The sequence below is a fragment of the Rhinolophus hipposideros genome (assembly GCF_964194185.1).
Source record: "Rhinolophus hipposideros genome assembly, chromosome: 22".
NCBI lineage: Eukaryota > Metazoa > Chordata > Mammalia > Chiroptera > Rhinolophidae > Rhinolophus > Rhinolophus hipposideros.
Window position 1 is genome coordinate 21,328,881 of NC_138068.1, and position 24,296 is coordinate 21,353,176.

The 24,296-nt window shown below is 41.2% G+C and overlaps 1 protein-coding gene and 1 pseudogene across 3 annotated transcripts in view; one reads left to right on the forward strand and one right to left on the reverse strand.

Annotated features, from left to right (window-relative positions):
* The window catches only part of CBFA2T2 (CBFA2/RUNX1 partner transcriptional co-repressor 2), a 131,435-nt gene extending 122,972 nt beyond the window's left edge, over positions 1 to 8,463 (reverse strand). For both annotated transcript variants that reach the window (XM_081033604.1, XM_081033605.1), the window contains exon 1: positions 8,284 to 8,463. In XM_081033604.1, the coding sequence (XP_080889730.1) occupies positions 8,284 to 8,317 (34 nt within the window). In that variant the 5' untranslated portion in view covers positions 8,318 to 8,463. The remainder of the gene's footprint in view (positions 1 to 8,283) is intronic.
* Positions 8,464 to 13,584: 5,121 nt separating this feature from the next.
* On the forward strand, positions 13,585 to 14,137 carry LOC308490767 (translationally-controlled tumor protein-like; annotated as a pseudogene). Its single transcript has one exon. The product of its transcript is annotated as a translationally-controlled tumor protein-like (transcript).
* Positions 14,138 to 24,296: the final 10,159 nt, after the last annotated feature.

Consider the following 24,296-nt stretch of genomic DNA (forward strand, 5'->3'; position numbering starts at 1 on the left):
ATTATAACTTATTGAATAAGAATCCATATTAATATATAAATAATTAAAGGTAATAAATAATTAAAAGAAAACTACTGCAGTAGAATGTTAACTAGTAAGTGAAGAACTGATAGAAATAGAAACTCACAGTACAACTATCATAATAATAACTGACTCAGGCAAATTAAAAGATGCTAACTCTACTGGGTAAAAGTTGAATGAAAACCATGTATTCACATGGACTCGGTATCGCCCCACATGATTCTTAATAATTAAAAAGGAAAGAAATAATAACACTAAAGAAACTTGGCAGACATCACCTTAAACAAATGATCAGAATTATCACCAGAACTGGACAACTGGACAAATGGACATCATGTACCTCCAGATATGAGACCCTAAGGATACAACACCATTTTGTGATATTCCTGCCAAAATGCATAATATGAATCTATTTATATGGAAGACAGATTCAAATTGAGGGACATTCTACAAAATAAATGGCCTATACCATTCAAAAAAGTCAAGGTCATGAAAGATAAGACTGAAGGATTCTTCCAAATTGAAGGAGACAGGAGATCAGACAACTAAATACATGTGATCCTGGATTGGCTTCTAAACTAGAAAAAACTTTTTTCTTCCTAAAGAATACTATTGGAACAAATGGTTAAATTTGAATAAGGTCTACATATTAATAATATTGTATCACAGCTGTATCTCTTGATTTTGGTAACTATTGTAGATACATAAGAGAATGTCATAATTTAGTGGAAATATACAATAAGTTATTTAGAGAAAAGAAGCAGTAACTTACTCTAAAACAGTTCAGAAAAGTAGTATGTCTACATAAACAGAAAAAAATATATAAAACACAGTAAAACATTGACACTTGGGAATCAAGGTGAGTGGCACATAGGAATTTTAATACTACTCTTTCAACTTTTTCTTAAGTTTGAAATTATGTCAAAATACAAGTTTTAAAAAAAGAAAAAGGAGTACAAAAAGTATTTTTTATAATGCAGATCACCATTCTTGAATGTGTTTGCATTTTTCTAAAGCAGCTTATACTATCTTTAATATGTTTGAGAAGAGATAAGAGTACAGTTTAAACCACTTAGCCAGACCAACCCACCAAGGGAAAACTAAGGAGCTTATGAAAACGAGCTGCTGAGCTCTAAGTAGTTCTAGGCGGCTGGAGAATGAATGAATGGCAGAGGAACTAAGATCATCACCACCTCCTTCCCCTACTTTTTTCTACCTCACCTCACCACTCAGAACTTTCCTCTCCTAAACCACCTCACAGTTAATCTCAGCTGTAAAGGACTTGCTTTCAAGCCTGCCTCCTCCTCGCAAGGTTAGCTCCACTTCTCTAGGGGGAAACAAAATGAAAGACATAATCACTTTCTCAATATTAAAGACAAACACCCTGCCATATTTTTGATGGTGGAAAATGTTAGTAGTATTTTAGCTTTCATTGATGGGTTTGGGGAGAGAGAGGACGGACAGGTAGTAGTAATGGGATGGTAAACTAGGTAAAAACTATGTGAATTAGAGAAAACCATGACTATGATTAGCGTAGCTCTAGGGAAATAAGGTAAAAATGAATATATCTGTGCTATTTGAATGTCTGTTCTGATGTGGCTTTGAAAAATTAAAAGCAGGCAGGACCTCTGCAAGGAGATGGCTAAGTTAACAAAGGAATAAGGGAAACATTTGTAAGAGAGGAAAAGGTCAAAGTAGTGTGTCAAGGGAGCTGTGCTATGCCTGGTATTAACATTTCACTTGAGCTGCTAGAGAGGTCAGATTACATATTTGTCGCCATCAGCTAATTGAATTGAAAGGTCTAGCCAACTCCAAAGCTATAAATTCAGACAGAAGGATACCAAGCTCTGAGTTATTCTGAATTTTACTTTGATTTCTGCATTTAATTAAAGCAATGCAAAATAGAGGGGTAAAATAAAATCTTAAAGAGCTGTGAGCAAGGACTCACTGCAGAGTCCATACACGATATTTGATGATCCATATTCGACAGCTCCTCACAGGGCCAAGCAAAATTAGCAGCGACATTTCCTGGGCTTTTGATGTTCATTATTATCATCTACTTCACTAAGATCAGTAAACACATAGGACGCACTGTCAACAGCCCTGAGATACGCCTGAACAAGACCGAGACCAAGATCTAGTAGAGGGGTCTTTAAATCATATCCCAGTTCCTAGGACATTTTAAAATAAGAAAAGACTAATTAGGGAAAGAAAGTGGTTGAAGAAAGAAGGGACATCAAGTATCTTCAGGGAGCTCTGGGATCCTACGGAACACATGTCTAAAAACCTCTAGTCTAGTTAGTAAAAAGAAGAAGCCATGTGATACAGAGTACAAAATAGTGGGTTTTGGACTCAGATCTCAATGTATAACGAATGAACTCAACACGAGGATTGAACTAAGTTTAAATAGTGCATCTGCTACTGATTAACTGTATGACCTTGGGCAATTTATTTAACTTCTGAGCCTTATTTCCTCATCTGTAAAACAGAGATACTAACTCCCTCCCAAGGTTGTCCTAAAAGTTATATGAGATGACACATAAAAAGCGCCCAGCAGAAAAATCTAGCAAAGATTCTGTTTTTAAAGAATTCAACTGTACTTAAAATCAGATTCACTTGACATATCTGCAATGGATTCATTTCACAAGTTTAATTTATGGTGCCCCAGCCCCTATAATTTCAGATAGCCTTGAGGGCTTCAATGGGCCAGAGACAGAAACCAGAGACAGAGGCAAAAAGCTACTTAACCAGCCATAATAAAACCCAGAGACAGGCTCTGTCACATGTACAGACACTAGGGCATATTGCACGTGGGACCGGTGAGTACAGCGCTAGTGAGACCCCTTCTCTTCTTGGTATTCTTACCATGCAGAAAAAAAATAACCGGGGGCAAGATTCTCCCTCATTTGCTTTCAAACTTTCAGGGATTTGAAGTGAATCTTTACAACTGAGTAACCACTTTCTAAAATATGAGGTTCAAAACAGTACTCTAGAAATAAGGAATGAGGGTAAAACTGACAGGCAAGAAATCTTTCTTTCCATCTCTTTCCTATTTTTTTCCTTACCCTGGAAGAGGTATGAGCTTAGTGAATTAATTCACCTTGATCCTAGTGCTGCATTCATTCATTGTACACGATCATTTAAATGATCCTCCCCACCTAAAACTATTCATTAAATTCAAATAACAGATTATAAAGTCTAGATTTGTACACCCTACACAACAGACTTAATACTCAAGAACAAACTTAGTCAGTCTATTTGCTTATTTTCAGAATCTATCAGTACATAGGAAAGCAATCTGGTTCCAAACCAGCATAAATGGATTCAAGTCAAAGATGAAGACAAAAATCATTAGTGTCCAAAACATGATTCAATTTAGTAAGTCCAACTCTCAAAATAAGCAGTCAACAACTTTCAAGATAACCTCAAAGGATAACTTTGTTCCTAATAAGAAAATTTATGCCCAATTTTAAACAAGGACTCACTGAAATGTCAATTCTAAATCAATATGCAGATAGCAGTTGATTAAGTAATTAAGGTTTTGTAGCAATATTACTCTCTGAGCTTCGGCTCATTTCATTCAACTCTGCCATGGGGTATAGGTGGCGGGTGGGGAGGGGTGGAGCGCATAAAACATGGGGCAACAAAGGTTCTGAACATTCTTCCCCAAAAGAGGAATCAGCCAGAAAAAGTTCTGTAGTGCAGTAAATGTTTAGATATCTATAAGCACTGTTTTCCCCCACTTTATAAATGCTGTATTTTGGTAACTTAAATGACCTTTCAAAATTAGGAACTTTCACAGTGACACAAGCGTAGGAACAAGGATTCGATATTCCCATTCACTGGTAGACCAACACATGTTAAACAACAGCTACCTTAATGTTAAAAGCTCAGGCTCTGTAATCAGAAACATCTAGATTTTAATCTTGGCTTGGTTATTTATTAGAGCTCTATGACATCTGAGTCAATTTCCTAATTTGTAAAATAAGTATTTATATCTAACTAAAAGAGTGGAGGATTAAAAGGCACAAGGTGAGTATAATACTTGGCATAGTATCTGGCCCAAAATAAACACTGAATATTAGTCATTATTATTATTAGGCAGGAATTCTCCCCATTTATAGATTAAACAAACAACTGAGTCTCAGAAGTTGAATAACTTCCCAGTAAAACTGGGCCTCAAACTCAAAGTCTGCCTCCAAATTCTGCTTTTTCCATTATGCCAAACAACTGCCTCATGTGTATCTCATCTCTGCCTTTTTAAACAGGCTACTAACTGCAATCTAACTTGTCTTGATTGTGTAGTCACAGATTATGATGCTTTTAATCTTACTCCATTGTTTTTCTTACCCAATAGTATGAGGAGAAAATCACTAAATACATCAATGTGGCATAGTAGGTAGGTAAGGACCACAGGAGAGGATGAGACCCTGCTTCTCGTTGTGAGTATGATTACCTGGGGAAGCCCCTCGCCTCTCCATCTGAGTTGTTGCTTTTAAATCTGCTATGAGCTGGGCTCAGACAAGTATCTTTGAAGTATGTGCAGAATATAAGCAAGCTTTAAGTAAGAGTTTGAGGAGTTATCCTATTAACAAGGTTTACAAGCTTCAATCAGTCATGATCCCAATAAGGAAAGAGAGCATACTCCTTCCAGTAAGGATAATTCATGGAAGGTTTAGTAAGGGAACCATAAAGGTGTGAGGAGGGTATAAGATAATCACAAGGGATAGTTCTAGTACCCTGGGACTAGTGAGAGCATCTCTAAGCCCCAGGAACAAAGGAAATAAAACTTTCCAAACCTAAAAGAAGCGAGTCATGTAGAAAAAAACCACCTTTCGAGGAGTAGCAATCTTCAGCCAAGGGACATAGCCAGCCAGAGGCAACACCCAAAGGGAGCAGGGTAATTAAATTCCACAACCTCAGAAGGGAAGGAAACCCACTGATGTGGTCCATGTAGGTAAGTCAGCCTCTCAGGGCAGACAGCAGAGTGGGAAAGGAAAGCGAGTGGTCTAGAGGAGCAAATGGAAGGCACCCAATTCAGCCTCAGAGAAATCTGGTGCACTTGCGTATCTCTATCCTAATGGCTAAGTGCCAGATGAGGAAAGTTACTGAACATGACAATTCTCAACCCTTTTGAATAGGAATGCACAGGGCCTATCTACCATAAAAATATCTATAAGCAAGTTTTTCATTGGTCATTTACCATTCCACTTGGGATTGTTCAGCATTCTTTGAAGGTCCGATGACTTATATGCCTTTCCCCATACTTGTGAACTTTCTACTTATCTTGCAAGGCAAAATAAAATCACAAAAATAGTTACTATCATAACCCTCAAGGAGCTTATAGTATTTATGGGTTTATATTCTTAGATAACTAAGAAGGCAGAACGAGGTAAGTGCCACCAGAAAGGAAAGAGCTGTGGTGCTGTGAAAGTTCTGGAACAGACTTCCTTGCCATCTGGCCTCTGCCACGCTCAACTCCAGCCAGACTCACTGTTATCCTATTAACAAGGTATATAAGCTTCAATCAGTTTCCCTGCAGGTCCAGATATGGAGAACTACTCACCAGGCTCTCAACAACCTCTGAATTTCCACTGTACCAATAAGTCTGCTCCTCCTCCTGGAAAAAGCCCCTCTCCTTCTTAAGGAGAAGGTTCAAATTGTTACCTTCCTACCTGAACCTCATTGGACCCTCAAGAACAATTAGTTATTCCTCCTCTGCATTCCCCAAAGCCTTTGCTTCAAGCTCGTAGAGCACTTTATCATCCACGTACCTGTGCAGGGCCCCCACTACACTGTGAGATCTTCAGTCAGTTTTGCTTCCTCAGCCACTACTAGCACCCAAGTGTGTCTAGCACAGCATACATATATTACCATATGCGTTACATTAATATATACATATTATCAATCATCACAATAAAACTGCAAATGCGGTTAGGAATTCTTATCATGCCCATGTTACAGATGAGGAAAATAAAGTGCACAGAAAGGTTAAGGCACATGCCCAAAGTCTCAAGGCTAGTAAGGACTATACCCCAAGATTTCAAGCAAGGCACAACTCCAGAAGTGAATTTCAACAGACCTAATGGATGGAAGAGGTCTCACTACAGACCATGGTCGCTACCGCAGAAGGCACAGTTATTATTCCCACACTGGGGTATGGAAAGACAATATTGGGACTTCTATAATATTTCTATTTGTTTTAGCTCATCCTTTTGTTAAATGTCTATTTTTGCACGCTATAAAATGTACATAATACAGAGTACAGTCAACACTGTAACTGTAATTTAAAACAAACATTCACATGTGTGCGTATACTCAACCCTATTTACTGATAGAAAGAACACTAAAAACGTTTGAGGCCACTGCTCTACACTACTTCCCCCAGGGACTCTGAGCTCCCACACTCTCTCTGCCTAGCACTTCAGTTAAAAACATTAGCCAAATGTTTAGACTACAGGTAAGCTTCTAGAGGCAAGAGTCTGCTCTTAGTCATTCATCTTTGTAAGCCCTACATCATCAGCACGGGGCCTGGTGCTTAGCAGAGGGTCAATGTTGAATCTAACTGTATCATGAAGAACCTCACTGAAAAAAGTCCTCTCAATATTTTGATGCAGCTTACTATATACTTCCAGATGAAAAGAAAATGTGTACTAAGCACTGCTTAGGACTATAGAACTGTCTGAGGAACACCAAAAATTCTTTAAAATGAACAAAACATAGTTACATAACAGAAGCAAAAATGTACTTTGGGGCATATTTAAACTGAAAACTGCATCGAAGAGATTTGGACTTAAAAATTTAAGTTCTGCTAAAAAGTTCTTTCACTGTACAGGGATCGTACACCTTTATCAGACCTAAAGGTCACCTCTGTCAGCCTCTCTTTAGTTGTAAGTCCAGGAGGAAGGGAACCATCAAAAGCTGTAACTGCAGACTTAACTATGAAGAGGCATCAGCTGCGGGCATCTACTTTACATTTCTTCAATCCAGTATTTAATGGGTGTGGGACAAAGGAGAGAGGCTGTGTAAAGCCTCCCTTTTAGGTGTTGAAGATGGGCTTTGAGGCTACATTACATTGCAGGATTTCTTCCATTCCTCAGTTTCATCCTCCGCAAAAGGGGTTATACTCAAGTACTTAAAAACTCTAAGTTGTCACCAGGATTAAATGAGAGAAAACATGCAAAATAGATTTATGTTTCCTCATTTACCATGTCTTTCCCCCCTTCCAACTAAACTCAAAGCCCGAGCGTGGTCTAGCTAGTTTGTTGCTATATTCCCAGAGCCGAGAATGGTACCTTTTACTTAATAATTTAATAAATATTAAATGAATAGAATGCAAAATGCCTGTGCTCATAAAATGTTGGCTATTAGTGCTACTGTAACAAGAAACAATTAAAATTTTATTGTTTGTCATTAAGAGACCCCCACCTCTCCCCCAAGGATCTCACAATTCTAAGAGGTACCTACAAAAATGCTGGAAATGGAGGAATGGAAGGAAGAAAACCAATTGGATCGTAGAGCAGGACGAACCGAAGACAAAAATAAAATCTTAAATACACCACCAGAGCCCAATTTTGGGCTTTTCCGAGTGAGGTTCACCCTAGATGAGGTTTCTTAGCGATTACAATGACAGTTTTCACGCTTGTGTATGTGCCAGAGTCTGTACCAAGCGTTCTACCAGCCTCACAAAAAAACAAGAACGGGGCGGGGTGGGGGGGGTGGAGGAGATAATCTTCACACCCCCATTTTGCAGATGGAGGAAGAGAGGCTCGGAGGGATCCAAGGTCACAGCCTGGAATTGGGGGAGCCAGGATGTGACCCCAGGCAGTCCAACTCCTGACCCTGCACTCAACAGGCCCCCCAGAGGGGTCACCCTCTCTTCTCCACCATCGGCCTTGTATATATGCCCCTCGAAATTAGGAGTGTATAATATTTCCACAGGAGCCGGACTTAGCGGCCCAGCGCTGGGAGAACAAAACAATCCTTGTCCGCGGGCAAGTCGGATGGACACTGGCCGGGCCTGGGCTCCGAGGCCGCAGTCCCCACAGTTTCGCTCACACCGTGAGCCCCGAGCCCTCCGGGCGAGGCAGCAAGCGTCCAGCAAGGCCCGGCCCGCCGCATGACCTTGGATCTGCCGCCCTGCTTCGGGCCTCAGTTTCCCCACCCCGGCCTCCCGCGGGGGGCCTCTCCCGAGCTCGCGCCCGTGGAGCCGCAGGCCTCTCACACGCCCCCCTCAGCCGCCCGCTTTCCCGCCCCGCTTACGCTGGAAGGCGGCCGCTCCAGGGACGCCCACCATCGCCAAGTGCCTCCGTCGCAAGCCTCCCGCCTCCACCCGCCGCCAGGGTCCTTCGCAGGCACCGCCGCACGACCTGTAGTCACCAAGCTCGCCAACCCCAGCGCAGCCGCTGCAGCCGCCGCTACCGCCGCCGTTAGGCCGCGCGCCGCCCCGCCCCTCGGTTGGCCCCGCCCCGCCAGCCGGGCACGCCCCCGCCGCGCGCTCCCGCCCGCCAGACCATCGCACAAGGAAGCCCGGCCCACAGCCTAGCTCCCGTTAAATCCAGCCCCCTGACCTGCCCCGCCCCTTCCGCGCCATCCTACCTCCCTATCCCGCAGCATCCTGCTTCTCAGACCCGCCCTCCTGCGTCACGCGCGCCTGTTACGCGCAAGGCCCACTCTTAAGGCACTGGGCTTCCCGCAGAGGTGCGAGCAGCCGCCCAGGTCCCTGGACGGGGGCGGAGTCCTAGAGGGCGGAGCTTAGGGGGGAGGAGGCAACGCCTCACCTGAGTTCCACAGGTCAAGACCTGGTCGCCTTTGAGAGCGTGTCTTTCGGTAAGTTTCTTCTCCTTTTTAGCCTATCGTGTCACAAATTTCCTTTCAAATGTCATCGTCATGATATTAATAACGCTTAACTATCATTATTGTCATTGAGCACATTATCATGTTCAGATGCTGCTTGTATACACTCCATCCAGTTAATCTTCACAGTAAGTGAAAGAGGTATTTTTTTCCCTTTTCTGCACAAACTGAAAGCTCTTTCTCAACAACCACTTGCCCACTGGTTACTGTCAGCAAAAAGCAGAGATGGGATTGGAACCTACAAACTTCTGACTTCAGACCCAGTACTTTGAGCTACTCTGAACTATTCTGCCTCCTAATGGCTCAAAAACAGGGACTACATTAAAACAGAGATTTAAAAACTCCAAACTCCTCTATGTACAAAGACACCATATACAAAGTTCTTTTAACTTTGCTATGTCTTTTACAAGCAAAAGACTGGGATAAAATGTTTGCGACATACTCAACAAAGAATCACTATTCAGAATAAAAAACTCCTACAAACCAATTTTTTAAAAGATAATTTAATTAAAATGGACAAAGAAAATGAATAGAAAAAATCTGAATGGCTAATAAACATTTTTAAAATGTTCAACCTCTTTAATAATCAGGAAAACGCCAAAAAATGAGTTACCATATTTCATGCGTTAGACTGACAATTCCATTTGTGGGTCTTGATCCCAAAGAAATACTGGTTCATGTATATGAAAAGACACATAGGAAGATAATTTTATGTCAGAATTATTTATTTAAAAAAATCAGAATTGGCTTGAATACCCTTCATAGAGAACTGGTGAAATAAACTATAGAGAATAATATGCAACATTTAAAAAATACGTAGAAATACTGTGGTAATAAAAAAAGGTTGCCAAGACAATATTGTTAACTAAAAAAGCAAATTGGAGTTCCATTTTTTTGCTTTACTTCCAAGTTTTAGATAACTGGATAATTTTTCTTAACACCTACATACTATGTATACACTAAAATTGTACTAAATCTAAGAGCCCACATGCCAGAGCCAGAGAGACCAGGTAAAATCATGGCTCCACACTTACCAGCTACATAGCCTTGAACAAGTCATTTCACCTTTCTGATCCTCCACAAGTAGCTCACGACAGTACTTAGCTTACGAGTGAAAAGCACTGTGCCAAGTACGTTTTTTAAATGTTACCATTATTATTATGCACACTCTTTTTAAATCTCTATTTCCATCCAATACCTCTCTAGCCTCTACCTTTCATGCCTAGAAGTTTAGTACATAGAAGGATCTTCAGGAAAGGAGAGAATTCATTCATTGAAAAATTATTTATCAATCACCTATCTTGTGCTAGGATGCAGTAATCAATAAGATAATATTGCTACCCACATGACAAATAAGCGAAAGTATAATTTAATGTTTAAAAAAAAACAGGAAGAGAGAGGTGGTATAAGAGCTGTGTCATTTTACAGTGGGTCGTCATCTCTAAAGACATGATATGTAGGCTGAGACCACAATGAAATGGGAGATCAGGACATGAGAATATCTGGGGGGATTATGTTCTAGGCAAAGGTAACAGCAAATGCACAGGTCCTGAGGAGGAAATAAACTTTCTGGGTGTAGGCACAAGGAGTCAGTATGACTGGAGCTGTGTGGATAAAAGGAAGAGTGGTAGTAAATGAGGCCAGGAGGGGAGACAGAAACAGATATTGCAGGGCTTTGGTGCCCAAGGAAAATGATGTGACTTTTATTTAAGACCAACAAGAGATTTTGCATGTTTTGGATCATAGGAGTGGCCTGTTAATGATTACATTTTGAAAATATGCCTCTATCTACTGTGGGTAAAATGGATTATAGGGTTAGGAGGCTGTTATAGGGTTAGATGAGGGATGGTAGGCCAAGGTGTCCAGTGGAGGAGTAAGAAGAAGTCCAATTCAGGGTATATTTTAAATATAGAGCCAATAAGTTTTGCCAGAGAGTTGGAAATGGGGAATGAGAGAAAGGAAACAGCCAATTATAATAATGGCTTCAAAAGTCTCCCCATTGAGCCTGCCCCACTGCCTTCCTTTTTTTGAAGTAACAACCTCTCAAAAAATGCATAGCACTTCATAGTATACACATAAGCCATTTCAAGGTGTCTCTTCATAGTTTAGTTTTCAATTTTGTTACAAAAATGCCTTTTTCAAACTTGTTAAGATTGAAGTAAGAACAAGAAATATTACTGGGAACAAACAGGGACATTACATAAAAATGAAAGGTCAGTTCACCAAAAAGACGTACAAACTTAAATGTATATGCGCCTAACAACAAATCTTCAAAATGCATGAAGAAAAAGTGATAAAACTGAAAGGAAAAATAGACAAATCCACAATTATAATTGATAGTGTAGTGGTTATCACGTTCGCCTCACACAATTATAATTGATGATTTCAACACTCCTCTCCCAGTGATTACTGGGACAAGTAGAACAAGTAGACAGAGTATCAGCAGTTCTAATCTTCTGTATAAAACACTTCCAATCTGCAGGCAGAATAATGTAGACTGTGAATGAATGTACTACTTTATATAGAAAAAGGGGCTTTGTAGATGTGATTGAGTTAAGGACCCTGAGATGGGCAAATTATCCTGAATTACCCAGGTAGGCACAATATAATCACAAAAGCCTTTAGAAGAGTCAGAGATGTGACAATAGAAGCAGAGGTAAGGGAGAAAGAGGAGAGAGATTTGAAAATGTCATGTTTCTGGGGGCGGACGGATGGCTCAGTTGGTTAGAGCTGAAACTCTGGGCAACAGGACTGCCTGTTTGATTCCCACATGGGCCAGCGAGCTGTGCCCTCCGCAACTAGAATGAAGTAAATGAGCTGCCACTGAGCTCCCGGGTGGCCAGATGGCTCTCAACCACAAGGTTGCTGGTTTGACTCCTGCAAGGGATCGTGGGCTGCGCCCCCTGCAACTAACAACAGCGACTGGACCTGGAGCTGAGCTGCGCCCTCCACAACTAAGATTGAAAGGACAACTTGGATAGAGTTGATGAGTCCTGGGAAAAACACACTACTGTTCCCCAATAAAAAAGACTTGGAAATGCACACTGTTCCCCAATGAAATCCTGTTTCCCTTCCCCAATAAAATCTTTTAAAAATAAGAAAGAAAGAAAATACTATGTTTCCAGCTTTGAAGATGGAATAAAGGACCTGGAACCAAGGAATGTAAGCAGCTTCTAGAAAAGCAAAGAAATAGATTTTCCCTTGAAGCCCCCCAAAGGAACACAGCCCATCAACCCCTTGATTTTAGCCCAGTAAGATGAATTTTGAACTTCTGACCTCCCAAACTGTAAGATAATAAATGTATGTTTTTCTAAACCACTACGTTTGTGGATGGGATAAGATACAATGGTCAGGGGCGGCTGGATGACTCAGGTGGTTAGAGCGTGATCTCTCAACAAGGTTGCCGGTTTGATTCCCTCATGGGATGGTGGGTGCGACCCCTGCAACTAAGATTGAAAACGGCGACTGGACTTGGAACTGAGCTGTGCCTTCCACAACTAGATTGAAGGACAATGACTTGGAGCTGAAGGGCCCTGGAGAAACACACTGTTTCCCAATATTCCCCAATAAAATTAAAAAAAAAAAAAGAAGATACAATGGTCAATAAGATAAAAAAACTAATGCAACTGTCAACCAACTTGACCTAATTTACATTTATAGAACACTCCACATAACAGTAGATTACACATTCTTTTGAAATGCACAGAAAACATTCACCAAGATAGACCATATTCTATGTCAAAAGCTAAACCTTAACAAATTTTAAAACATTGGAATCATACAGAGTATGTTTTCTGATATAATATAGGAATCAAACTAGAAATCAATAACGGGGTGGCCAGTTATCTCAGTTGGTTAGAGTGCAGTGCTGGTAGCACCAAGGTTGCCGGTTTGACCCCTGCATGGGTCACTGTGAGCTGTGCCCTCCTTAAAAATGACAAATGAAAACAAACAAACGAAAAAAAAAGAAATCAATAACAGAAAGATTTCTGGCAAAATCCCCAGTTACTTGGAGACTAAATAATATACTTACAAATAACTAATGGGTCAAAGAGGAAATCACAGGGAAATTAGTTAAGTATTTTGGATCAAATGAAAATGAAAATACAGCATATCAAAATTTGTAGGATACAGCTAAAGTAGTGTTTATATAGAGAAATTTATATACATTAAAGGCTTATATTACAAAAAAGAAACATTCTCAGATCAATTATCTAAATTTCTACTTAAAAAAAAGTAAAAAGAAAACTAGGAGAAAAGCAAATTAATCCCAAGGCAAGCTAGGGGAAAGAAACAATAAAGATAAAAAGCAGAATTTAATTAAAGGGAGACAAGAATGAGAAAAATCAATGAAACCAAAAGTTTCTGATTCTTTGAAAATATTAATAAAATTGATAAAACTATCAAGACTAACAGTGAAAAAAGAGAGAAGACACAATGTATCAATATGAAGAATGAGAGAACATTATTACAGACCCTACAGATAGTGAAAGAATAATAACTATTGTGAACAATTTTATGCCCATAAATTTGGCAACTTAGATTGACCAATTTCTTAAAATATAAAAACTTCTAAAGCTCACTCAAAAAGATAATCTGGCATTTCTGCCAGCTCCCCTCCCACAAAGCTGCTGGGGCTCCATCATATTGGCTCCAAGCTCTGAGCTCCAAGCCACGGGCTCCTGGTAAGCCAGCACCACTGTAGTCATCTTCCAGCCACCATCATGATCATCTACCTATCTACCTGGACCTCATCAGCCATGATGAGATAGATGTTCTTTGACATCTACAAGATCCTGGAGATCCCTGACCAGCTGTGCCTGGAGGTGGAGGGGAAGATGGTCAGTAGCACAGAGGGTAACACTGATGACTCATTGGTGGAAATGCCTCCGCTGAAGGCCCCGAGAGTGAAGGAACAGGAAAGCACAGTAGTCACTGGTGTTGATATTATCATGAACCATAATTTGCAGGAAACCAGGTTCACAAAAGAAACAGTGAAGCCTGCAAGAAGTACATCAAAGATTACATGAAATCAATCAAAGAAAAACTTGAAGAACAGAAACCAGAAAGAATAAAACCTTTTATGACAGGAGCTGCAGAACAAATCAAGCACATCCTTGCTAATTTCAAAAAACTACCAGTACTTGATTGGTGAAAACCTGAATCCAGATCGCATGGTTGCTCTGCTGGACTACTCTGAGGATGGTGTGACCCCAATACAATTTTCTTTAAGGATGGTTTCGAAATGGAGAAACGTTAACAAATTTGGCAGTTTGGATCTATCACCTGTCATCATAAGTGGCTGCTGCTTTTCATCCACACGCCAGGAATAAGATAATGAGACTGTTGTTCTTCATTTATTTTTGACCTTGATTTATTTGGAGCAAAGGCATTATTTTTTAGAAAAACATGTCATGTTGATTGTCTAAAAATAAAATGCATTTAAACTAAAAAGTTGATAATCTGAATAGTCCTATATTTATTAAAGATAATTGATTTTGGTTAAAAATATTCCAACAAAGAAACCTCCAGATTCAAAAGACTTCAGTGGATAATTCTACCAAATATTTAAGAAGACATAATACCAATTTGACATAATCTCTTCCAGAAAATAAAAGGAAAAAACACTTCCAGCTCATTTTATTAGGCCAGAATTACCCTGATACCAAAACTATATAAAGATATTATAAGAAAACTGTAGCCCAATATTTCTCATGAAGACGTGTGAAAATCCTCAACAATAAATTAACTAATTGAATTCAACAATTTATGAAAGGGATAATACATTAGTGTCAAATTAGAATTATCCTGAGAAGACTGGTCTAAAAACTGTTTACACAGGGCCAGTGCGGGGGCTCAGGCGGTTGGAGCTCCGTGCTCCTGATGCCAAAGGCTGCCGGTTCAATTCCCACATGGGCCAGTGGGCTCTCAACCACAAGGTTGCAGGTTCCACTCAACTCCCGCAAGGGATGGTGGGCTGCGCCTCCAGCAACTAACAACGCAACTGAAGCTGGAGCTGAGCTGTGCCCTCCACAACTAAGATTGAAAGGACAACAACTTGACTTGGAAAAAGTCCTGGAAGTACACACTGTTTCCTAATAAAGTCTTGTTCCCCTTTCCCAATAAAATTTTTTTTTAAAAAAGTGAAAAATTGAAGTATAATCTATATTTATATAACAAAATGCAGAAATCTCAAGCAAACAGCTCAATGAATTATTTCAGGCTTAACACCTTGTAACCAACCACCACATATCAAGATAAAAGTTCATTTTCCATCACTCTAGAAGGCTCTGTGGTGTTCCTTTCCAGTCGATACCCCACCCAGAGGTCTCCTCTGTTCTGACTTCTATCACTATAGCTATATCACTGCTTTTTGTTTAACAGCTTTATTGAGATACTATTCATATACCATACATTCACCCATTTAAAGTGTACAGTTCAGTGGTATATTCACAGAGCTGTGTAACCATCACCAGAATCTAACTTTATAACATTTTCATCATCCCAAAAAGAAACCCCATACTCATTATTAGCAGTCACTCCCCACCCTGCCCTCTCCCAGCACTTACTGCTTTTTAAAAAATCGACTATATTAATGTTTACATTATGTTTAATGAACCACATCAATTCAAAGGGCACAATTTGATGAGCTTTGACAGTTGTATGTACCTATGAAATCACCAGCACTATCAAGACACAGAACATTTCCACCACCCCTCTAAGATTCCTATTGCTCCTTTACAATCAATCCTTCCATCTGCACCTGGACCCAAGGAACCACTGATTTGCTTTCTGTCACTATGCATTACTTTGCATTTTCTAAAATTGCACGTAAATGGACTCATACAGCATATACAGACCTATCTGGCTTCTTTCACCCAGCATACTGATTTTGAGATTTGTCTATATTGTTGTCTCTATAAGTAGGCTTACCTTCCTTTTGATTGGCAAGTAGTATTCCATTGTTTGGATATACCACATTCTACTGTTTTTGAAAATAAATCTGTTTTTGTTTGTTTCATTATTCCCCCCTCTTTTTTTTTTGTTAAAATAAAACTTTCTGGGCAGGCCTGCCTTCAAACATACAGATTTCTTAAGTTCTCTTCGATTTCAAATACAGGGATAGCAAATTAGCCTCCACATGTTCACCTCTTTTCTATTTCTTTATCATTCTGGCTTAGTTCCTGGTGGAGTGTATATGTGTGTTGTGGGTGGAGGACAGAGGCCTCCTGGGAACAGATCAGGGCCACAAAACACAAAACATCTGCCAGTATCCTTTAGCTACTTAAGGCCTACGGGGTCAGGGACACTAACATTTAAGAGTCAGAGATAGGGCTGGGTGCCTTGTAATCTCAGTTGGCTTCAGTTTTGCAACCTCTCCATTTATCAGCCAAAGAAACTGAGACTCAGAAAGATTTAAGAGACTTACCATAAAGATTACCTGAGTCAGAAGCTTAGTCTCAGATGACAGAGTTGAATTCTGACATTCTTTTTACAACTCTGTAAAGGAATTATAGTTTCCATAGACCTAAGGAAATTGCTTAGGGCCCTGGCTGTTTCTTGTCCAAACCAAGTAATTGTTTAACTGGTGATGTGGAGGATAAAGATGGGTGGCAGAGAGAAATGCTTGCTGCCTGCTGTCTGCCCTGGCCATTCCCCTTCTGCTAATGAATGATAAGCACAAAGCCCAGCCAGATGACAGTCGTTGAGGGGAAGCTGATTTAGGGTGTATGGCCCTTGTTGGGTAAACAGGAGCCTGAAATGCCCATGGCACTTTAGAAAGCCTGTCTGTGCACCAGACAGGTATTTGCATGGTTGGGACTTTTCTAATAAGCAAGGCTTTTTCTCCATAGGAGGCTGAAGAGCCCAAGAGCTTAGAGGGAGAGGAGAACAAATTGAGTTTCTTGGCCATGAGTTGTATTATTAAAATTCATGATTGTTTATGATTATGAGAGGAATGTGAGCAGACTCATGGTGAGGGAATTGTGTACTACACAAAAAGATTAGGAAGAAAATGAAAACCACTCTTAATTCTTGACACAGAAATAAATTGCTATCACCATTTTACTGTATATCCTTCTCAAATTTTTTTATTCCTGGGTATTTACGTTATTGAGATCACACTGATAATATATTTCTGCATCCTGCCTTTTTTTCTTTTTCACTATTATATACATCAGCATTTTTCTGTCACTAAAAATTATTCATAAACATCACTTTAATGGATATGATATATTCTACTTTTGGTAGAATCCAATATGAATCGTCATTAGAGCTACTTCTTTTTTTAATTTTTCTGTTATAAATTATGTCTTATTGAACATCACTATGCATCAGTCTTTCCTGTTTTTCTAATTCTTAGAATAGATTTTTCCAAATGGTATTATTGGGCCAAATAATAGCAACATTTTCAGTTTTACCAAATCATATTTCTAGCAATAATGGTTCAATACACTTATTTCACAACACCCTAACAATGGGTATTAAAATTACTTGACATCATTTCTAAATTTATAGATGAAAATATGGTGCAATGATGTGGATGGACCTAGAGAACATTATGCTAAGTGAAATAAGTCAGTGAGAGAAAGACAAATACCATATGATCCCACTTATGTGTGAAATCTAAAGATCTGAATAAATGAGCAAAGTAAACAGAAATAGTCTCAGAGATATAGAGGAAAAACTGATGGTTGCTAGAAGAGAGGGGGGTGGGGATGAGGAAGAAGGGGAAGGGATTAGACAGCATAAATTGGTAACTGCAGTATTGCCACGAGGCTATGAAAGACAGTTTGGGGAATATAATCAATAATGTAAAGATTTTGTAGGGTGTCAGACAGGAACATGTCTTATTAGGGAGACCACTTCATGGATGGTGTAGATGCTTGACCACTGCACTGTACCCCTGAAGCTGAAGCTGAATAATATTGTATGTCAACTATAATATATAATAGTCACAGGATGTGGAGTACAGCATAGGGAATAGAGGGAATGGAATTGTAATAGATATGTATGATGACAGAGATGAATAGATTGGGGGAGGGGGTTATCACTTTGTGAGAGGTGAAATGTCTAACGAGTGCATTGTTTTGTACACCTGAAACTAATAAAAAAAAAAGAACAAAAAGAAAATATGAAACATTGCTAATGGCCAGTATTGTTCCCTGATGGGTAAGTAAATTCACAAGACTCTATAGTGCCCCAGAGGAGGAGGGCAATGCACCCCTAAGCAGTGCACCTCATGCCCCACAGATAATGGTACAGAGACTTGTTCCTCTCAACTCCCATGCCCAATCATTATCTCATTGACTTCTGGAACCCATTTCTTCCTCCTTATACCTACTTCCACTGTTCAGGGTGAGGTTCTCATTACTTCTTTATTTTTTTGTTCTTCCTTCAGACATTTTATTATGAAATCTGTCATACCTGCAGAAATGTACACTGCACTATTATTGTAAGTCTCCTAATCGGCTTCCCTGCTTCTAAGGTTCTCACTTCATTAATTGTCCTCTGCAGTCAAAGGACCTAACCACATCTCATCTCTAATTTGTTGCCCTGCCCACTCTCCAGCCTCCTTTAAAAATCCTAACTGGCTCCCTATGGCCTGACAGAAGCTACTTAAACTCATCATGGTATTCAAGGCTATACACACTCTAACCTTGCTTACCTTCTGCCTGTCCTATCTTCCTCTCCAGTCACACAGAAATACTTCACAAGAGTTACATTGAATGTTTCCTATGTGCCAGGTACTGTGCATGAAGTCCAAAGCATAGCGAACTGTCCTGCCAGGTTGAGTGCTATCATATTATCCCTTTTAACAGATGAGAAGACTAAGGCTCAGGAGGATTAAGTGATTTGTCGCAGTACACACAGCTGGTACTGGTGTTTCAGAACCCATGTTTTTACCCCAGGTAACCATACTTGGTCTTCTCCAGACAACGCTCTGTCTTTCAGGCTTTTGCCCAAATTGGTTCCTGTTTAAACCTTCTTTTTAGTCCTGGAGTTGAATGTCTTAAAGTCCTGCCCACCTGTTATCACGTTCCTCCACCTCTTTTTTCAGGCATCCTGGTCCTTTTAGACAATATAAGTTCCTTTGTACTGAATGCAGAAACCCCACTGGAGCACAGTTTAAAACCCTCCATACAGGCTGTGCTTTCCTTAGCAGCAGAGACCTTTTCTTGTTTATGTGTGGTCTTTGGGTCCAGGACGGTATTTGATGAGAAAGTGCCACTCAGGAGAGTTTAGCCAGCCTCAGACAGAACTGTCTCCGTTTTCAACTTGTGCTTATATTCACTCACTTAGTTGCACAACAAACATTTGTAATGGCATGGATAGTGAACTAGGACTCAGATTGTATCCTTCCCTGCATAAATGAACTCTTGTGCTCTGGTGGTAGGAGTATAAGTGGTACAACCACTTAGGAAAACAGTATGTACTAAAGCTAAACACATGCCTGTTTTATGACCCAGCATTTCCACTCCCACTGTGTTTCCCCAAAAATAAGACCTAGCCGGACAATCAGTTCTAATGCGTCTTTTGGAGCAAAAATTAATATAAGACCCAGTATTATATTATATTATATTATATTATATTATATTATATTATATTATATTATATTATATTACATTACATTATACCCAGTCTTATAGTAAAATAAGACCGGGTCTAATGTTAATTTTTGCTCCAAAAGACACATTAGAGCTGATAGTCTGGCTAGGTCTTATGTTCGGGGAAACACGGTAGGTAGATACTGGAGAGGAATGCTTACATGTGTGCATGAAAAGACATGTACACAATTGTTTATAGGAGCTAAGGAAAGAATGAAGATAGAGAGTATATAAAATGGAGTCACTTTAACCACGTTGCTAACATTATGAATATATGAAGGTTAAGGCATGAGGAAAGCCTCTATTCTTGTTCTAACTAGCTTGGGAACTTAAACTTTTAAACTTTCCAGTTCTGTATCAATGCCTGGATATACATCTGGACATACACCAGACCTCCAGATAACCGTCTGATTATCCCCTGAAGGACTCAGGTATCCAGGCCACCTGACATCCATTAACCAGACCACCAGACCTGACCAGACTTCCTGATGTCCATCTTCCAGGCCACCTGGCATCCATCCTCCAGACTGCCTGACATCTGACTGATAACCGTCCTGGACCAACCCTAGGGCTAAAAATGCAGGACTGATATTTCTTTAGAATATACTTTTTACTATAAGAACTCTTAACTTTTCTTTCTTTTTTTGGAACACTTCTGGGTTTTTTCTAGTTGGTTTCCCAGTTTGCAAACTCTAAGATACTTGAATAAATCTTTGTTATTTATTTCTAGCCAAAGCCTCCAGACTCTTTTTGAGTTCTTTCGACAGAGCATTATTTCAAAAGCTCAAACCAGAAAATTTCCAAGTGCCTGTCAACAGGAGGATAAATTGTGATGTATTCACACAATAGAATACTACATAGCAATGACAATGAATAAACTATACAGACAACGGAGATGAATCTCATATGATGTTGAGTAAAAGAAGCCAGGCACAAGAGTATATACAAAAGAGGATATACAAACTCCATTTATATGTAAAGTACCAAGAATAGTAAAACTAATCTGTGCTGTTAGAAGTCAGGATAGTGGTGACCCTTGGTGTGGGGACAGAGTCCCAGAGAGCAGTTTCCAGGCTCTTGGCCTCACGTGGAAAGGTGCTGGCTCGGTTATTAGATGGCCATCAGCTGTAATTAGATGGCCATCTGCCGTGGTTGGGTGGCCATCAGCTGTTACCGGTTAGCCATTAGCCACTGATATAACTGCCATGGCTACGGTGGCAAGGGAGTTGGTTGGTTGGCAGAGAAGCAGACGGTGGATTGCGCATCGTGTGGCTCCTGCCTCCTGTATCTCTAACCCAGCTGCCAGTGAAACTATAGTGGTATGAACCCCGTATCCATGGCTCCATCGGTGTTCATTTTTGGCCTCACCATATCCTGCATTTTTGTGCGGGGAGCAGGAGCTGAGACCCCGCAAGACACTTGGGATGGGGAGGCCTAATGACGCGGCTGGCACTCCAAGAGGGCTAGTGAAGTTTTGATTCTTGATCTGGGTACTGAGCCATACAGGGGTGTGTTCAGCTGGAGAAAATTCATATTTATGACTGTGCTTTATATGTTTTTCCTCAATAAAAAGTTAAAAAACAAACAAAAATAACAAACCACTCCAAGACTCCAGTGAGTTTAAAATAAAATCCAGATTGACCACCAGAACCTCCAGAGTCCTTTATAGCCGCTGCCTATCTCTCAGACTTACTTCCCCCTCCTGTCTTCTTCCCCCTCCAGGTCTTCTTTACCTGCCCCACCAGCACTTTTCAGACCCTCAACCGCACCCTTTTCAGCAGGTTCAGGCTGCAGGGAGAGTGACCTGCATAGGACTGGGGGCTACCACGTGGAGATCCTGGAATGGAGGTCGAGGAGACTGAGGGGAGAGAATGCATGCAAAAGGTTTCAAGTATGCCCTTGAGGGCTCTGGTTTGCTTTTTCTTTTCTCCCCCTTTAAACAATTGGCCACAAGCCATACTAAAAGAGGAGAGAAATCCAGAGATTTAGAGCCTCCTCTGAGAATGTGTAAAAGACTCATCTATTGAGAGCAGAGGGTCTCAGATGTCATTCCTATGCAATTGAATCCCCTGGGGCACTCAGAATTCAGTCTCCTACAGCTTCCAGACTGTCAATTCCAATTGTCTGTGGGGAGTGGTACAAGAGACATACTTGGAATAAGTCTGTTCCTAATTTGGGGCAATTCATTGCCTCTGAGCCTCATTTCCTCTGCAAAGTCAGATAAAAACAGTAACTGCCTTAGGGGTAATGGGTATCAGATAAACTATATTAGGTGCTTAGCATTGGTTCCTAACACCTACCATGTTCCTTCCTTCACTGAGCACCTACTATGTTCCACACATGTTCTGAGTACTAGGGGTACAGCAGTGAACAGGACAGGCAAAATCCCTGCCTCATAGAGTCGCCTGTCTTGTAAGGAAGACAATGGACTGCCACTAAGCAAGTAAGCAAATATATACTATGATGGGGCTCTGAGGAAAAACAAGATGACAAAGGCAGTGGGGTAGTATGGGTGCTATTTTACATAAGGTGGCAAAGAAAGTCTGTAAAGAAGGCATTTACATTCCTGAGAACTGAAGACAGACAGCTGCCAGAGCTGTGTGAGGGAAGAGTGGTTCCTGGCAGAGGGTAGCAGGAGCAAAGGCCTTGGGGCAGGATCATGCATGGCACAGAAAGGACATATTTGGCTGAGCAAGGAGACCAGGGCCAGATAAATGGGGCCCACTAGGCCACTGTAAGGAATTTGACTTTGTTCTGAGTGAAGTTTGGAGCCACCGGGCAGTTTGGAGCAGAGAAGTGACATGACCTTCATCCTCTGTGATTAAGAGTATACTGGAGGAGTATACTGGAAGCTGCCACCAATCCTAAAGGGGGGAAGTGGTGGCTCAGACAAGGGTGGTGGCAGGTAGTGGAGATGGTAGAAAGGGGTTGGATTTGAGGTACATTGTGAAGGTGGAGTCGATAGGATTTGCTGATGGCTCCTTTATAGAGCATGGGAAGGAGAAAGGTCAAGGATGATTCCAGGATTTGGGGCTGGACAGCTGGAAGGATGGGGCAGCCGTCCCCTTAGATGAGGACAGCTGAGGGATGAACAGAGACATCCTGGGGGCAAAAGCAAGAGTTCAGATTTAGAGATGCCAATAGACCATCACATGGAGATGTACATTTCTTGCTTTGGTTAAAACTCCAGAGATGAGGTAGGTGCATATAGTTCGAAATAGTCTGAAGTGACCCAGTTACTCCTTTCAGCCTCTGGTGCAGCTGAGCCTTGGCAGTGAGAGGTTCCTAATCCTCCCCTCCGATCCCCTCCACGCTGGGCCTCCCATCTGGCACACCTTCCCCAGGTGTCAGCTGTGCTGGAAACTGCTCATCCCAGGCCCAGACGTGTTGCCTGACCTTAAACCGCCTCTGGGAGGTGATTGGGACAGGGCCCTCATCCACATCCGGGCCCTGGAGGCTCCTTCTGCTGGCTGGGACAGAGTTGGGTGCAGCTGTTTACTTTACAGTACAATTGCACCCACCCCCTCGGTGCTGCAGGGCACAGCTCCACACCTGTTCTCCACCTTCCTGCCCAGGTGCAGAGGAGAACAAAAGAACACCCACTCAGCAAGGTCATTACCTTGATAGGGGCGGGAAGAAAGACTGCAGAAGGAAGAGTCCTATTCCAGAGAGAAAGGAAGAAAAGCTCAGAGGAATTAGAGGGTTTGAATCAGCAGTCTGATACAAGTTGCTTCGATAATGGGATTATTCTATATCTGCCCTGCTCAGTATGACAGCCACCAGAACTGGTGGCTTTTGAGCACTTAAAATGTGGCTGGTAGGGTCAAATATATGGTGATGGAAGGAGAACTGACTCTGGGTGGTGAACACAATGTGATATATAGATGATGTATCACAGAATTGTACACCTGAAACCTATGTAATTTTACTAACCATTGTCACCCCAATAAATTTTAATTTAAGTAAAATGTGGCTGGTACGACTGAGGAACTAAAGTTCCAATTAATTTAATTTTAATTAAAATAGCCACCTGTGCCTAGTGGCTACCTTGTTGGACAGCATAGATTTTAACAGTTGGCTCTGGAGGACTATAGGATGCTGATAATGTGTTTAAATCATTCTTATCTGTTGAGCACATACCTTGTGCCAGGTACATTTTCTTATTTATTCCCAACAACTACTCTAGAAGAAAGGTGTTATTGTCCCCATTTAGAGATGAGGAAACTGAGGATCTGAGTGGCAAAGGTACTCGGCCAAAGTCCCAGAATAAGGAAGTGCTGGTCTGAAAGGGAACACTCAAAATCATTTTCTTTCAAAACCTCACTCAAATAAAATAAACCCAAAGGACCCTGCAGGCTTTGTAACAGTCTAGCTCTCTACAAATGAATGTGGTGTGCAAAATGTTAAAGGAATGCAAATGAGCGTACAGTTTGGACCACAATAGCTCCTACCCTTTGGTCACACCCTGCGTCTTTCTAGGCTGCAGGTGGGTGGGGGCGGAAGCTGAGTGACATGGAGGGATCTGGGAGGAGAGGGTGTTGGGGTGGGGGTGGGGCCGGCCAGCTGGTGTCGGCAACCCAGGACATCAGCTGGCTGGCAGGCTCAGACAATGAGCCAGGCGCCTGGTCAGAACCCTCTTCCCTCCACACCGGGCCTTCTCCCTGTACCCTGGCCAGCTGCCATGGGCACCTTCTCTGGTATCGCCCGAGGCCTGTGGGGAGCAGGAGAGCCTGGGGGGGGCCAATGGAGGATGCGGGGGAGGTCTATCTGAAATGATCTGGGGTAGAACGGGGGCCATGGATGGAGAACAGA